Here is a 15,209-nt window from a genome sequence, read left to right as displayed (position 1 = left end):
CACCACTGTGCTGCGATGGCAGGAGGAGAGCTGCTACCTCTGTATAACACCTCCCGGTCACCACAGTGCTGCGATGGCAGGAGGAGAGCTGCTACCTCTGTATAACACCTCCCGGTCACCACAGTGCTGCGATGGCAGGAGGAGAGCTGCTACCTCCGTATAACACCTCCCGGTCACCACAGAGCTGCGATGGCAGGAGAGCTGCTACCTCTGTATAACACCTCCCGGTCACCACAGTGCTGCGATGGCAGGAGGAGAGCTGCTACCTCTGTATAACACCTCCCGATCACCACAGTGCTGCGATGGCAGGAGAGCTGCTACCTCCGTATAACACCTCCCGGTCACCACAGTGCTGCGATGGCAGGAGGAGAGCTGCTACCTCTGTATAACACCTCCCGGTCACCACAGTGCTGCGATGGCAGGAGGAGAGCTGCTACCTCTGTATAACACCTCCCGGTCACCACAGTGCTGCGATGGCAGGAGAGCTGCTACCTCCGTATAACACCTCCCGATCACCACAGTGCTGCGATGGCAGGAGGAGAGCTGCTACCTCTGTATAACACCTCCCGATCACCACAGTGCTGCGATGGCAGGAGGAGAGCTGCTACCTCCTTATAACACCTCCCGGTCACCACAGTGCTGCGATGGCAGGAGGAGAGCTGCTACCTCCGTATAACACCTCCCGATCACCACAGTGCTGCGATGGCAGGAGGAGAGCTGCTACCTCTGTATAACACCTCCCGGTCACCACAGTGCTGCGATGGCAGGAGGAGAGCTGCTACCTCCGTATAACACCTCCCGGTCACCACAGAGCTGCGATGGCAGGAGAGCTGCTACCTCTGTATAACACCTCCCGGTCACCACAGTGCTGCGATGGCAGGAGAGCTGCTACCTCCGTATAACACCTCCCAGTCACCACAGTGCTGCGATGGCAGGAGGAGAGCTGCTACCTCTGTATAACACCTCCCGGTCACCACAGTGCTGCGATGGCAGGAGGAGAGCTGCTACCTCTGTATAACACCTCCCAATCACCACAGTGCTGCGATGGCAGGAGGAGAGCTGCTACCTCTGTATAACACCTCTCGGTCACCACAGTGCTGCGATGGCAGGAGAGCTGCTACCTCTGTATAACACCTCTCGGTCACCACAGTGCTGCGATGGCAGGAGGAGAGCTGCTACCTCTGTATAACACCTCTCGGTCACCACAGTGCTGCGATGGCAGGAGAGCTGCTACCTCTGTATAACATCTCTCGGTCACCACAGTGCTGCGATGGCAGGAGGAGAGCTGCTACCTCTGTATAACACCTCTCGGTCACCACAGTGCTGCGATGGCAGGAGGAGAGCTGCTACCTCTGTATAACACCTCTCGGTCACCACAGTGCTGCGATGGCAGGAGAGCTGCTACCTCTGTATAACATCTCTCGGTCACCACAGTGCTGCGATGGCAGGAGGAGAGCTGCTACCTCTGTATAACACCTCCCAATCACCACAGTGCTGCGATGGCAGGAGAGCTGCTACCTCCGTATAACACCTCCCGGTCACCACAGTGCTGCGATGGCAGGAGAGGAGCTTTCTCACCGAGCTATGAGGAGAACCTATACAAACAGCGACCGGCGTGCTGAGTAAGTGATGGCGACACAGTGTAATGAAGACACACAACTGCTGCCACATCCAGGCGACAAATCATTACATTAGTAACAAGAATTACAGCACTGTAATGAGATGGATATATGAGAACGGGGAATCTCCCAGGGGACGCTGCACGGTTTATGTTACACTATGGAGGTGCACAAAAGTCTCAGACCCTTGTGGGGAGATACTTTATCTCTCTCTGAGATCTAATATACAGTAACAAACGATCAGTGTGTGTGTGTGTGTGTGTGTGTGTGTGTGTGTGTGTGTGTGTGTGTGTGTGTGTGTCTGTGCGTGTTCATGTGTGTGTGTGTGTGTGTGTGTGTGTGTGTGTGTGTGTGTGTGTGTGTGTGTGTGTGTGTGTGTGTGTGTATTGGTGGAATATAACAAATGCAAAGGCCAGACCTGCAGCTTTCATCTCCTACAAGTGCAGCCACCTAATCAGCAACATGTCTTCCTAGGGGAAGAGAAAAGGGCAGAGCAGCAGAACAGACACGTTTCGCAGTCCTACATTTATTATGAAAGACCTGCGAGAAAGGCAAGATGTGAAAACACAGCGCAGACGCTGTCCCTGCTTATAAACCGGCACCGCAGTATTGCGCAAAACCAACCACTTGCATTATTTATCCTACGAAGGGCGCATTATCCCCCTCTTCCCCCTGTTGTGATGCACTGGGTTACAGAACCCCTCCCCTGGGTCTCAGCACCCACAGAACACCCCAATAATTATATTTATCCCCCGGCATCACTGGTTCCAGCAATAGATGGAAACACATCAGCACTTCTGCCCCCTAATCAGCAATACAGGGACAGGACGAGCCAGAGCCGTATAGGGGGCATATAGATGGAAACACAGCAGTACTTCTGACCCCCTAATCAGCAATACATGGACAGGACGAGCCAGAGCCGTATAGGGGGCATATAGATGGAAACACAGCAGTACTTCTGACCCCCTAATCAGCAATACATGGACAGGACGAGCCATAGCCGTATAGGGGGCATATAGATGGAAACACAGCAGTACTTCTGCCTCCTAATCAGCAATACAGGGACAGGACGAGCCAGAGCTGTATAGGGGGCATATAGATGGAAACACAGCAGTACTTCTGCCCCCTAATCAGCAATACAGGGACAGGACGAGCCAGAGCCGTATAGGGGGCATATAGATGGAAACACAGCAGTACTTCTGCCCCCTAATCAGCAATACAGGGACAGGACGAGCCAGAGCCGTATAGGGGGCATATAGATGGAAACACAGCAGTACTTCTGCCTCCTAATCAGCAGTACAGGGACAGGACGAGCCAGAGCCGCGCTCAGTCACTCCGTATAGGAGGCATATAGATGGAAACACAGCAGTACTTCTGCCCCCCTAACCAGCAATACAGGGACAGGACGAGCCAGAGCCGTATAGGGGGCATATAGATGGAAACACAGCAGTACTTCTGCCCCCTAATCAGCAATACAGGGACAGGACGAGCCCGAGTAGTATAGGGGGCATATAGATGGAAACACAGCAGTACTTCTGCCTCCTAATCAGCAATACAGGGACAGGACGAGCCAGAGCCGTATAGGGGGCATATAGATGGAAACACAGCAGTACTTCTGCCCCCCTAATCAGCAATACAGGGACCGGACGAGCCAGAGCCGTATAGGGGGCATATAGATGGAAACACAGCAGTACTTCTGCCTCCTAATCAGCAATACAGGGACAGGACGAGCCAGAGCCGTATAGGGGGCATATAGATGGAAACACAGCAGTACTTCTGCCCCCTAATCAGCAGTACAGGGACAGGACGAGCCAGAGCCGTATAGGGGGCATATAGATGGAAACACAGCAGTACTTCTGCCTCCTAATCAGCAATACAGGGACAGGACGAGCCACAGCCGTATAGGGGGCATATAGATGGAAACACAGCAGTACTTCTGCCTCCTAATCAGCAATACAGGGACAGGACGAGCCACAGCCGTATAGGGGGCATATAGATGGAAACACAGCAGTACTTCTGCCCCCTAATCAGCAATACAGGGACAGGACGAGCCCGAGTAGTATAGGGGGCATATAGATGGAAACACAGCAGTACTTCTGCCCCCCTAATCAGCAATACAGGGACAGGACGAGCAAGAGCCGTATAGGGGGCATATAGATGGAAACACAGCAGTACTTCTGCCTCCTAATCAGCAATACAGGGACAGGACGAGCCAGAGCCGTATAGGGGGCATATAGATGGAAACACAGCAGTACTTCTGCCTCCTAATCAGCAATACAGGGACAGGACGAGCCACAGCCGTATAGGGGGCATATAGATGGAAACACAGCAGTACTTCTGCCCCCCTAATCAGCAATACAGGGACAGGACGAGCCACAGCCGTATAGGGGGCATATAGATGGAAACACAGCAATACTTCTGTCCCCCTAATCAGCAATACAGGGACAGGACGAGCCAGAGCCGTATAGGGGGCATATAGATGGAAACACAGCAGTACTTCTGCCCCCCTAATCAGCAGTACAGGGACAGGACGAGCCAGAGCCGTATAGGGGGCATATAGATGGAAACACAGCAGTACTTCTGCCCCCTAATCAGCATTACAGGGACAGGACGAGCCAGAGCCGTATAGGGGGCATATAGATGGAAACACAGCAGTACTTCTGCCCCCTAATCAGCATTACAGGGACAGGACGAGCCAGAGCCGTATAGGGGGCATATAGATGGAAACACAGCAGTACTTCTGCCCCCTAATCAGCATTACAGGGACAGGACGAGCCAGAGCCGTATAGGGGGCATATAGATGGAAACACAGCAGTACTTCTGCCCCCCTAATCAGCAGTACAGGGACAGGACGAGCCAGAGCCGTATAGGGGGCATATAGATGGAAACACAGCAGTACTTCTGCCCCCTAATCAGCAATACAGGGACAGGACGAGCCAGAGCGGCGCTTAGTCACTCCGTATAGGGGGCATACAGATGGAAACACAGCAGTACTTCTGCCCCCTAATCAGCAATACAGGGACAGGACGAGCCAGAGCCGTATAGGGGGCATATAGATGGAAACACAGCAGTACTTCTGCCCCCCTAATCAGCAATACAGGGACAGGACGAGCCAGAGCCGTATAGGGGGCATATAGATAGAAACACAGCAGTACTTCTGCCTCCTAATCAGCAATACAGGGACAGGACGAGCCATAGCGGCGCTCAGTCACTCCGTATAGGGGGCATATAGATGGAAACACAGCAGTACTTCTGCCCCCCTAATCAGCAATACAGGGACAGGACGAGCCAGAGCCGTATAGGGGGCATATAGATGGAAACACAGCAGTACTTCTGCCCCCTAATCAGCAATACAGGGACAGGACGAGCCCGAGTAGTATAGGGGGCATATAGATGGAAACACAGCAGTACTTCTGCCCCCCTAATCAGCAATACAGGGACAGGACGAGCCAGAGCCGTATAGGGGGCATATAGATGGAAACACAGCAGTACTTCTGCCTCCTAATCAGCAATACAGGGACAGGACGAGCCATAGCGGCGCTCAGTCACTCCGTATAGGGGGCATATAGATGGAAACACAACAGTACTTCTGCCCCCCTAATCAGCAATACAGGGACAGGACGAGCCAGAGCCGTATAGGGGGCATATAGATGGAAACACAGCAGTACTTCTGTCCCCCTAACCAGCAATACAGGGACAGGACGAGCCAGAGCCGTATAGGGGGCATATAGATGGAAACACAGCAGTACTTCTGCCCCCTAATCAGCAATACAGGGACAGGACGAGCCCGAGTAGTATAGGGGGCATATAGATGGAAACACAGCAGTACTTCTGCCCCCCTAATCAGCAATACAGGGACAGGACGAGCCAGAGCCGTATAGGGGGCATATAGATGGAAACACAGCAGTACTTCTGCCTCCTAATCAGCAGTACAGGGACAGGACGAGCCAGAGCCGTATAGGGGGCATATAGATGGAAACACAGCAGTACTTCTGCCCCCTAATCAGCAGTACATGGACAGGACGAGCCAGAGCCGTATAGGGGGCATATAGATAGAAACACAGCAGTACTTCTGCCTCCTAATCAGCAGTACAGGGACAGGACGAGCCAGAGCCGTATAGGGGGCATATAGATGGAAACACAGCAGTACTTCTGCCCCCTAATCAGCATTACAGGGACAGGACGAGCCAGAGCCGTATAGGGGGCATATAGATGGAAAAACAGCAGTACTTCTGCCCCCCTAATCAGCAGTACAGGGACAGGACGAGCTAGAGCCGTATAGGGGGCATATAGATGGAAACACAGCAGTACTTCTGCCCCCTAATCAGCATTACAGGGACAGGACGAGCCAGAGCCGTATAGGGGGCATATAGATGGAAACACAGCAGTACTTCTGACCCCCTAATCAGCATTACAGGGACAGGACGAGCCAGAGCCGTATAGGGGGCATATAGATGGAAACACAGCAGTACTTCTGCCCCCTAATCAGCAATACAGGGACAGGACGAGCCAGAGCGGCGCTCAGTCACTCCGTATAGGGGGCATACAGATGGAAACACAGCAGTACTTCTGCCCCCTAATCAGCATTACAGGGACAGGACGAGCCAGAGCCGTATAGGGGGCATATAGATGGAAACACAGCAGTACTTCTGCCCCCTAATCAGCATTACAGGGACAGGACGAGCCAGAGCCGTATAGGGGCATATAGATGGAAACACAGCAGTACTTCTGCCTCCTAACCAGCAATACAGGGACAGGACGAGCCAGAGCCGTATAGGGGGCATATAGATGGAAACACAGCAGTACTTCTGCCCCCTAATCAGCAATACAGGGACAGGACGAGCCAGAGCGGCGCTCAGTCACTCCGTATAGGGGGCATACAGATGGAAACACAGCAGTACTTCTGCCCCCTAATCAGCATTACAGGGACAGGACGAGCCAGAGCCGTATAGGGGGCATATAGATGGAAACACAGCAGTACTTCTGCCCCCTAATCAGCATTACAGGGACAGGACGAGCCAGAGCCGTATAGGGGCATATAGATGGAAACACAGCAGTACTTCTGCCCCCTAATCAGCAATACAGGGACAGGACGAGCCAGAGCCGTATAGGGGGCATATAGATGGAAACACAGCAGTACTTCTGCCCCCTAATCAGCAATACAGGGACAGGACGAGCCAGAGCCGTATAGGGGGCATATAGATGGAAACACAGCAGTACTTCTGCCTCCTAACCAGCAATACAGGGACAGGACGAGCCAGAGCCGTATAGGGGGCATATAGATGGAAACACAGCAGTACTTCTGCCCCCTAATCAGCAATACAGGGACAGGACGAGCCAGAGCCGTATAGGGGGCATATAGATGGAAACACAGCAGTACTTCTGCCCCCTAATCAGCAGTACAGGGACAGGACGAGCCAGAGCCGCGCTTAGTCACTCCGTATAGGAGGCATCGGTTCATTACCTGCGCTGGATCCAGGTACATCCTGAGCTGCAGGCTACGCGCAGCTATAAATACACAGTAACCCCATATGACACGTGTTTTCTGGGTGCAGGATGCACCGGGTTGGCTGGATTTATTACTACTATGTAGTATTATTATTATGCAGGTCTTCTAGGGCAAAGGGAGTTTTCACTGGAAGCTACTCCTGACAAAGTGAGACTAGAAGAACATGGGCATCATCCAGTAACAAAGATGGCAGCCACCGTTCTCCTGCAAATGCGACTGTTCCTGAACATTAAATACAAGTGGGAGTGACGCGACACTGGCACAATCTGGCTCATTAATCACGTTACCAAGTGCAACTCTTTCAGCCATTTTTACCCGGGCACCTCCAGACCCGTAATGTAAAACCAGCAAATCATTTCCACTGGTGGCAGTGGGAGGGGAGAGCATTTGCAGTTACAAGCGAGGTCCTCTCCCTCACACCCCAGGGAATCCAGCAGGGGCTGTGGGAACAAGCGGAGGAAACTCAGGAAAAGCAGCGATAGCTAATGCAAGAAGAGGAACATTTATATAGCAAATGGGTGCATGTCCGTTATGCAAAGTATAACCCAGCGCAAGGTCCAACACAAGGAGATTTATTGGCAAGTTTCCCCCGCCCTCCCGTGTCCATCACCACCTGTTATCAGGTGCCCTCTCTGTCCCGTGTCCATCACCACCTGTCACCAGGTGTTCTCTCTGTCCCGTGTCCATCACCACCTGCCATCAGGTGCCCTCTCTGTCCCGTGTCCATCACCACCTGTCATCAGGTGCCCTCTCTGTCCCGTATCCATCACCACCTGTCACCAGGTGCCCTCTCTGTCCCGTGTCTATCACCACCTGTCATCAGGTGCCCTCTCTGTCCCGTATCCATCACCACCTGTCATCAGGTGCCCTCTCTGTCCCGTGTCTATCACCACCTGTCATCAGGTGCCCTCTCTGTCCCGTATCCATCACCACCTGTCACCAGGTGCCCTCTCTGTCCCGTATCCATCACCACCTGTCATCAGGTGCCCTCTCTGTCCCGTGTCCATCACCACCTGTCACCAGGTGCTCTCTCTGTCCCGTGTCCATCACCACCTGTCACCAGGTGCCCTCTCTGTCCCGTATCCATCACCACCTGTCATCAGGTGCCCTCTCTGTCCCGTGTCCATCACCACCTGTCACCAGGAGTTCTCTCTGTCCCGTATCCATCACCACCTGTCATCAGGGGCTCTCTCTGTCCCGTATCCATCACCACCTGTCACCAGGTGCCCTCTCTGTCCCGTGTCCATCACCACCTGTCATCAGGTGCCCTTTCTGTCCCGTATCCATCACCACCTGTCATCAGGTGCCCTCTCTGTCCCGTATCCATCACCACCTGTCATCAGGTGCCCTCTCTGTCCCGTGTCCATCACCACCTGTCATCAGGTGCCCTCTCTGTCCCGTGTCCATCACCACCTGTCATCAGGTGCCCTCTCTGTCCCGTATCCATCACCACCTGTCATCAAATGCCCTCTCTGTTCCGTGTCCATCACCACCTGTCATCAGGTGCCCTCTCTGTCCCGTATCCATCACCACCTGTCATCAGGTGCCCTCTCTGTCCCGTATCCATCAGCACCTGTCATCAGGTGTTCTCTCTGTCCTGTGTCCATCAGCACCTGTCATCAGGTGCCCTCTCTGTCCCGTGTCCATCACCACCTGTCATCAGGTGCCCTCTCTGTCCCGTATCCATCACCACCTGTCATCAGGTGCCCTCTCTGTCCCGTGTCCATCACCACCTGTCATCAGGTGTTCTCTCTGTCCCGTGTCCATCAGCACCTGTCATCAGGTGCCCTCTCTGTCCCGTGTCCATCACCACCTGTCATCAGGTGCCCTCTCTGTCCCGTGTCCATCACCACCTGTCATCAGGTGCCCTCTCTGTCCCGTATCCATCACCACCTGTCATCAGGGGCTCTCTCTGTCCCGTATCCATCACCACCTGTCACCAGGTGCCCTCTCTGTCCCGTGTCCATCACCACCTGTCATCAGGTGTTCTCTCTGTCCTGTGTCCATCAGCACCTGTCATCAGGTGCCCTCTCTGTCCCGTGTCCATCACCACCTGCCATCAGGTGCCCTCTCTGTCCCGTGTCCATCAGCACCTGTCATCAGGTGCCTTCTCTGTCCCGTGTACATCACCACCTGTCATCAGGTGCCCTATCTGTCCCGTATCCATCACCACCTGTCATCAGGTGCCCTCTCTGTCCCGTATCCATCACCACCTGTCATCAGGTGCCCTCTCTGTCCCGTGTCCATCACCACCGTTCATCAGGTGTTCTCTCTGTCCCGTGTCCATCAGCACCTGTCATCAGGTGCCCTCTCTGTCCCGTGTCCATCAGCACCTGTCATCAGGTGCCCTCTCTGTCCCATGTCCATCACCACCTGTCATCAGGTGCCCTCTCTGTCCCGTATCCATCACCACCTGTCATCAGGGGCTCTCTCTGTCCCGTATCCATCACCACCTGTCACCAGGTGCCCTCTCTGTCCCGTGTCCATCACCACCTGTCATCAGGTGCTCTCTCTGTCCCGTGTCCATCACCACCTGTCATCAGGTGCCCTCTCTGTCCCGTGTCCATCACCACCTGCCATCAGGTGCCCTCTCTGTCCCGTGTCCATCACCACCTGTTATCAAGACACGACCAGCATATACAAAAGACCAAGTATTTATACACAAATACAACTTTCCGAGTGCCTCCATTTGGTTCTTTGATTGTATGCTCTGCGAGAGGTTGTGCACCGGAACAAGCTGATTGAAATGGAACAGAGAGTGCCGGACATATGGTATTATATAGATATATATATATATATATATATATATATATATATATATATATATATATATATATATATATATATATATATATATATATATCATGATCCCCTTATACAGCACTGCATAATATGTCAGCACTTTCTAAATAAAATAACTGCTCGCCCCACTGCGGAATCAGATGCAGCATCTCCACAGCAATATCCCAGGGTCACAGCAACGAGATCACACTTCATGGTGACAGCAGCTGCCCAGAGCCAATAACACACCAGTGCACCCAACATGACAGTGCAGCGATGTGTACACACAGAGGGGCCACAAATCACACAGACCCTCACAGCCTGGAGCGCAAGGAGAAACACAAGGAAGGTACAATGCGGCATGAGAGTCCTGCATCACAAAGTATCACATTACCATGTACAGCAGTCACATGACACAGCATGACAGTCCCATGTACAGCATGACAGTCCCATGTACAGCGAACAAATGACAACATGACAGTCCCATATACGGCAGACATATGACACCGCATGACATTCCCATGTACAGCATCACAATTCCATCTACAGCATGTCAGTCCCATGAACAGTATGAAAGTCCCATGTACAGCAGACACATGACACAGCATGACAGTCCCATGTACAGCAGATACATGACACAGCATGACAGTCCCATGTACAGCAGATACATGACACAGCATGACAGTCCCATGTACAGCAGACATATGACAGCATGACAGTCCCATGTACAGCATCACAATTCCATCTACAGCATGTCAGTCCCATGAACAGTATGAAAGTCCCATGTACAGCAGACACATGACACAGCATGACAGTCCCATGTACAGCAGATACATGACACAGCATGACAGTCCCATGTACAGCAGATACATGACACAGCATGACAGTCCCATGTACAGCAGACATATGACAGCATGACAGTCCCATGCATATTATGATCGTCCCATGTACAGTATGACAGTCCCATGGACAGCAGACACATGACACAGCATGACAGCCCCATTTATAGTATCACAGTCCCATGTACAGCAGACATATGACACAGCATGACAGTCCCATGTATAGTATGACAGTCCCATGTACATCAGACACAACACGACAGTCCCGTGTACAGCAGACACATGACACAGCATGACAGCCCCATGTATAGTATGACAGTCCCATGTACATCAGACACAACACGACAGTCCCATGTACAGCAGACACATGACACAGCATGACAGCCCCATGTATAGTATGACAGTCCCATGTACAGCAGACACATGACACAGCATGACAGCCCCATGTATAGTATGACAGTCCCATGTACAGCAGACACGACACAGCATAACGGCCCCATGTATAGTATGACAGTCCCATGTACAGCAGACACATGACACAGCATGACAGTCCCATGTACAGTATGACAGTCCCATGTACAGCAGACACGACACAGCATGACAGCCCCATGTATAGTATGACAGTCCCATGTACAGCAGACACATGACACAGCATGACAGCCCCATGTATAGTATGACAGTCCCATGTACAGCAGACACATGACACAGCATGACAGCCCCATGTATAGTATGACAGTCCCATGTACAGCAGACACATGACACAGCATGACAGCCCCATGTATAGTATGACAGTCCCATGTACAGCAGACACGACACAGCATGACAGCCCCATGTATAGTATGACAGTCCCATGTACATCAGACACATGACATGACACAACATGACAGTCCCATTTACAGCAGACACATGACAAAGCATGACAGTCCCATGTACAGCAGACACATGACACAGCATGACAGCCCCATGTATAGTATGACAGTCCCATGTACAGCAGACACATGACACAGCATGACAGCCCCATGTATAGTATGACAGTCCCATGTACAGCAGACACATGACACAGCATGACAGCCCCATGTATAGTATGACAGTCCCATGTACACCAGACACATGACACAGCATGACAGTCCCATGTATAGTATGACAGTCCCGTGTACAGCAGGCACATGACACAGCATGACAGCCCCATGTATAGTATGACAGTCCCATGTACAGCAGATACATGACACAGCATGACATTCCCATGTACAGCAGACACATGACACGGCATGACAGTCCAATGCACAGTAGACACATGACAAAGCATGACAGTCCCATGTATATTAGGACAGTCCCATGTACATCAGACACATGACATGACAGTCCCATTTACAGCAGACACATGACAAAGCATGACAGTCCCATGTACAGCAGACACATAACACAGCATGACAGCCCCATGTATAGTATGACAGTCCCATGTACAGCAGACACAACACAGCATGACAGTCCCATGTATAGTATGACAGTCCTATGTACAGTAGACACATGATACAGCATGACAGTCCCATGTATAGTATGACAGTCCCATGTACAGCAGATACATGACACAGCATGACATTCCCATGTACAGCAGACACATGACACGGCATGACAGTCCCATGCACAGTAGACACATGACAAAGCATGACAGTCCCATGTATATTAGGACAGTCCCATGTACATCAGACACATGACATGACACAACATGACAGTCCCATTTACAGCAGACACATGACAAAGCATGACAGTCCCATGTACAGCAGACACATAACACAGCATGACAGCCCCATGTATAGTATGACAGTCCCATGTACAGCAGACACAACACAGCATGACAGTCCCATGTATAGTATGACAGTCCTATGTACAGTAGACACATGATACAGCATGACAGTCCCATGTATAGTATGACAGTCCCATGTACAGCAGATACATGACACAGCATGACATTCCCATGTACAGCAGACACATGACACGGCATGACAGTCCCATGCAAAGTAGACACATGACAAAGCATGACAGTCCCATGTATATTAGGACAGTCCCATGTACATCAGACACATGACATGACACAACATGACAGTCCCATTTACAGCAGACACATGACAAAGCATGACAGTCCCATGTACAGCAGACACATGACACAGCATGACAGCCCCATGTATAGTATGACAGTCCCATGTACAGCAGACACAACACAGCATGACAGTCCCATGTATAGTATGACAGTCCTATGTACAGTAGACACATGATACAGCATGACAGTCCCATGTATAGTATGACAGTCCCATGTACACCAGACACATGACACAGCATGACAGTCCCATGTATAGTATGACAGTCCCGTGTACAGCAGGCACATGACACAGCATGACAGCCCCATGTATAGTATGACAGTCCCATGTACAGCAGATACATGACACAGCATGACATTCCCATGTACAGCAGACACATGACACGGCATGACAGTCCCATGCACAGTAGACACATGACAAAGCATGACAGTCCCATGTATATTAGGACAGTCCCATGTACATCAGACACATGACATGACACAACATGACAGTCCCATTTACAGCAGACACATGACAAAGCATGACAGTCCCATGTACAGCAGACACATGACACAGCATGACAGCCCCATGTATAGTATGACAGTCCCATGTACAGCAGACACAACACAGCATGACAGTCCCATGTATAGTATGACAGTCCTATGTACAGTAGACACATGATACAGCATGACAGTCCCATGTACACCAGACACATGACACAGCATGACAGTCCCATGTACACCAGACACATGACACAGCATGACAGTCCCATGTATAGTATGACAGTCCCGTGTACAGCAGGCACATGACACAGCATGACAGTCCCATGTATAGTATGACAGTCCCATGTACAGCAAACACATGAAACAGCATGATAGTCCCATGCATAGTATGATAGTCCCATGTATAGTATGACAGTCCCATGTACAGCAGACACATGACACAGCATCACAGCCCCATGTATAGTATGACAGCCCCATGTATAGTATGACAGTCCCATGTACTGTATGACAGTCCCATGTACAGCAGACATGACACAGCATGACAGTCCCATGTACAGCAGACACATGACACAGCATGACAGTTCCATGTACAGCATGACTGTCCCATGTACAGCAGACACATGACACAGTGACAGCCTCATACAGAACACTGCGCTGTAGGCAGAGCAGACACGTATGACACACGTATGACAGGCTGGATGCCGGGGACACACCTCCATTGTCAGCCCCGGATCCTCAGGATGACTGAGCCGCTGCGGCATCCCCCTCACGGGCGGCTCGCTCCAGGCATCCCCCGCCAGGTCCTCCTCACGCGGTGATCGGGGCGCCCGCGGGGGGGAGGGGGAGGTGTGGGCGGAGGATCGGGCCCCCCCGCAGCAGCCGCCGGTGCTTGTCTCCTGTCCCCGCAGCCACAGGCTCCGCCAAGATGGCGGCCGCCGTCACCTGTGCAGCATGGGAGGACGCGTCACGGTGACGTCACCCAGGAGATCCCCAGCCACGTGACCTGTTGTTGAGGGGCGTGCCCCGTGGAGGGCGATGGGGCGGGGCGTGTAGTCATGGTGGCATCGTTAACCCTCTCACTGCTGTGTGGCGTGCGGTTCGGGTGGGAGTCATGTGACCCGCTCTTGTAACATAGCAACATAGAATGTGACGCAGTGAGGGAAGCTGGGAACCTCTGGCTCATCCGGTCTGCCCCTTTGGGTGAGGGCATTAGGGTGAAGGTATTAGGGTGAGGACATTAGAGCTAGAGTATTAGTCTTAGGGCATTAGGGTTAGGGAATTAGGGTATTAGGCCAGGGTGAGGGCATTAGGGCATACTTGCCTACCTGACCCTCTCCATGAGGGAGAAAATGCTCTGTTCCTGGACTTTCCTGGTAATGTATGATTGCCATCACCTGTGGTGAGCTAGATAATTGATAAGAAAGGTGTTTCACCACAGGTGATGGCAATCATACATTACCAGGAAAGTCCAGGAACAGAGCATTTTCTCCCTCATGGAGAGGGTCAGGTAGGCAAGTATGCATTAGGGTTAGCGTGAGGGTATTAAGGTTAGAGTATTAGGGTACGGGCATTAAGATTTGAGTATTTGGTGAGGACATTAGGGTTAGGGTATTAGGGTGAAAGTATTAGGGTTAGAGTATTAGGGTAAGGGCATTAGAGTTAGAGTATTAGGGTAAGAGAATTAAGGTGAGGGCATTAGGGTTAGAGTATTAGGATGAAGGTTTTAGGGTTAGAGTATTAGGGTAAGGGCATTGGGGTTAGAGTATTTGGGTGAGGACACTAGGGTGAGGACATTAGGTTGCAAGTATTAAGGTGAGGGCATTAGGGTTAGAGCATTAGAGTGAGGGAGTTAGGGTATTTAGGTGAGGGTATTAGGGTTAGAG

General features: G+C 51.7%; 1 protein-coding gene across 1 annotated transcript in view; it reads right to left on the bottom strand.

Annotated features, from left to right (window-relative positions):
- The window catches only part of RPS6KA6 (ribosomal protein S6 kinase A6), a 108,943-nt gene extending 94,600 nt beyond the window's left edge, over positions 1-14,343 (bottom strand). Inside the window, exon 1 of the mRNA XM_063938401.1 lies at positions 14,040-14,343. Within this exon, the coding sequence (XP_063794471.1) occupies positions 14,040-14,087 (48 nt within the window). The 5' untranslated portion in view covers positions 14,088-14,343. The remainder of the gene's footprint in view (positions 1-14,039) is intronic.
- Between the last annotated feature and the right edge of the window lie 866 nt (positions 14,344-15,209).

The sequence above is a fragment of the Pseudophryne corroboree genome, chromosome 8 (assembly GCF_028390025.1).
Source record: "Pseudophryne corroboree isolate aPseCor3 chromosome 8, aPseCor3.hap2, whole genome shotgun sequence".
NCBI classification, from domain to species: domain Eukaryota; kingdom Metazoa; phylum Chordata; class Amphibia; order Anura; family Myobatrachidae; genus Pseudophryne; species Pseudophryne corroboree.
The sequence above is the reverse complement of the archived record's forward strand: the minus strand, read 5'-3'. Positions and strand labels throughout refer to the sequence as shown.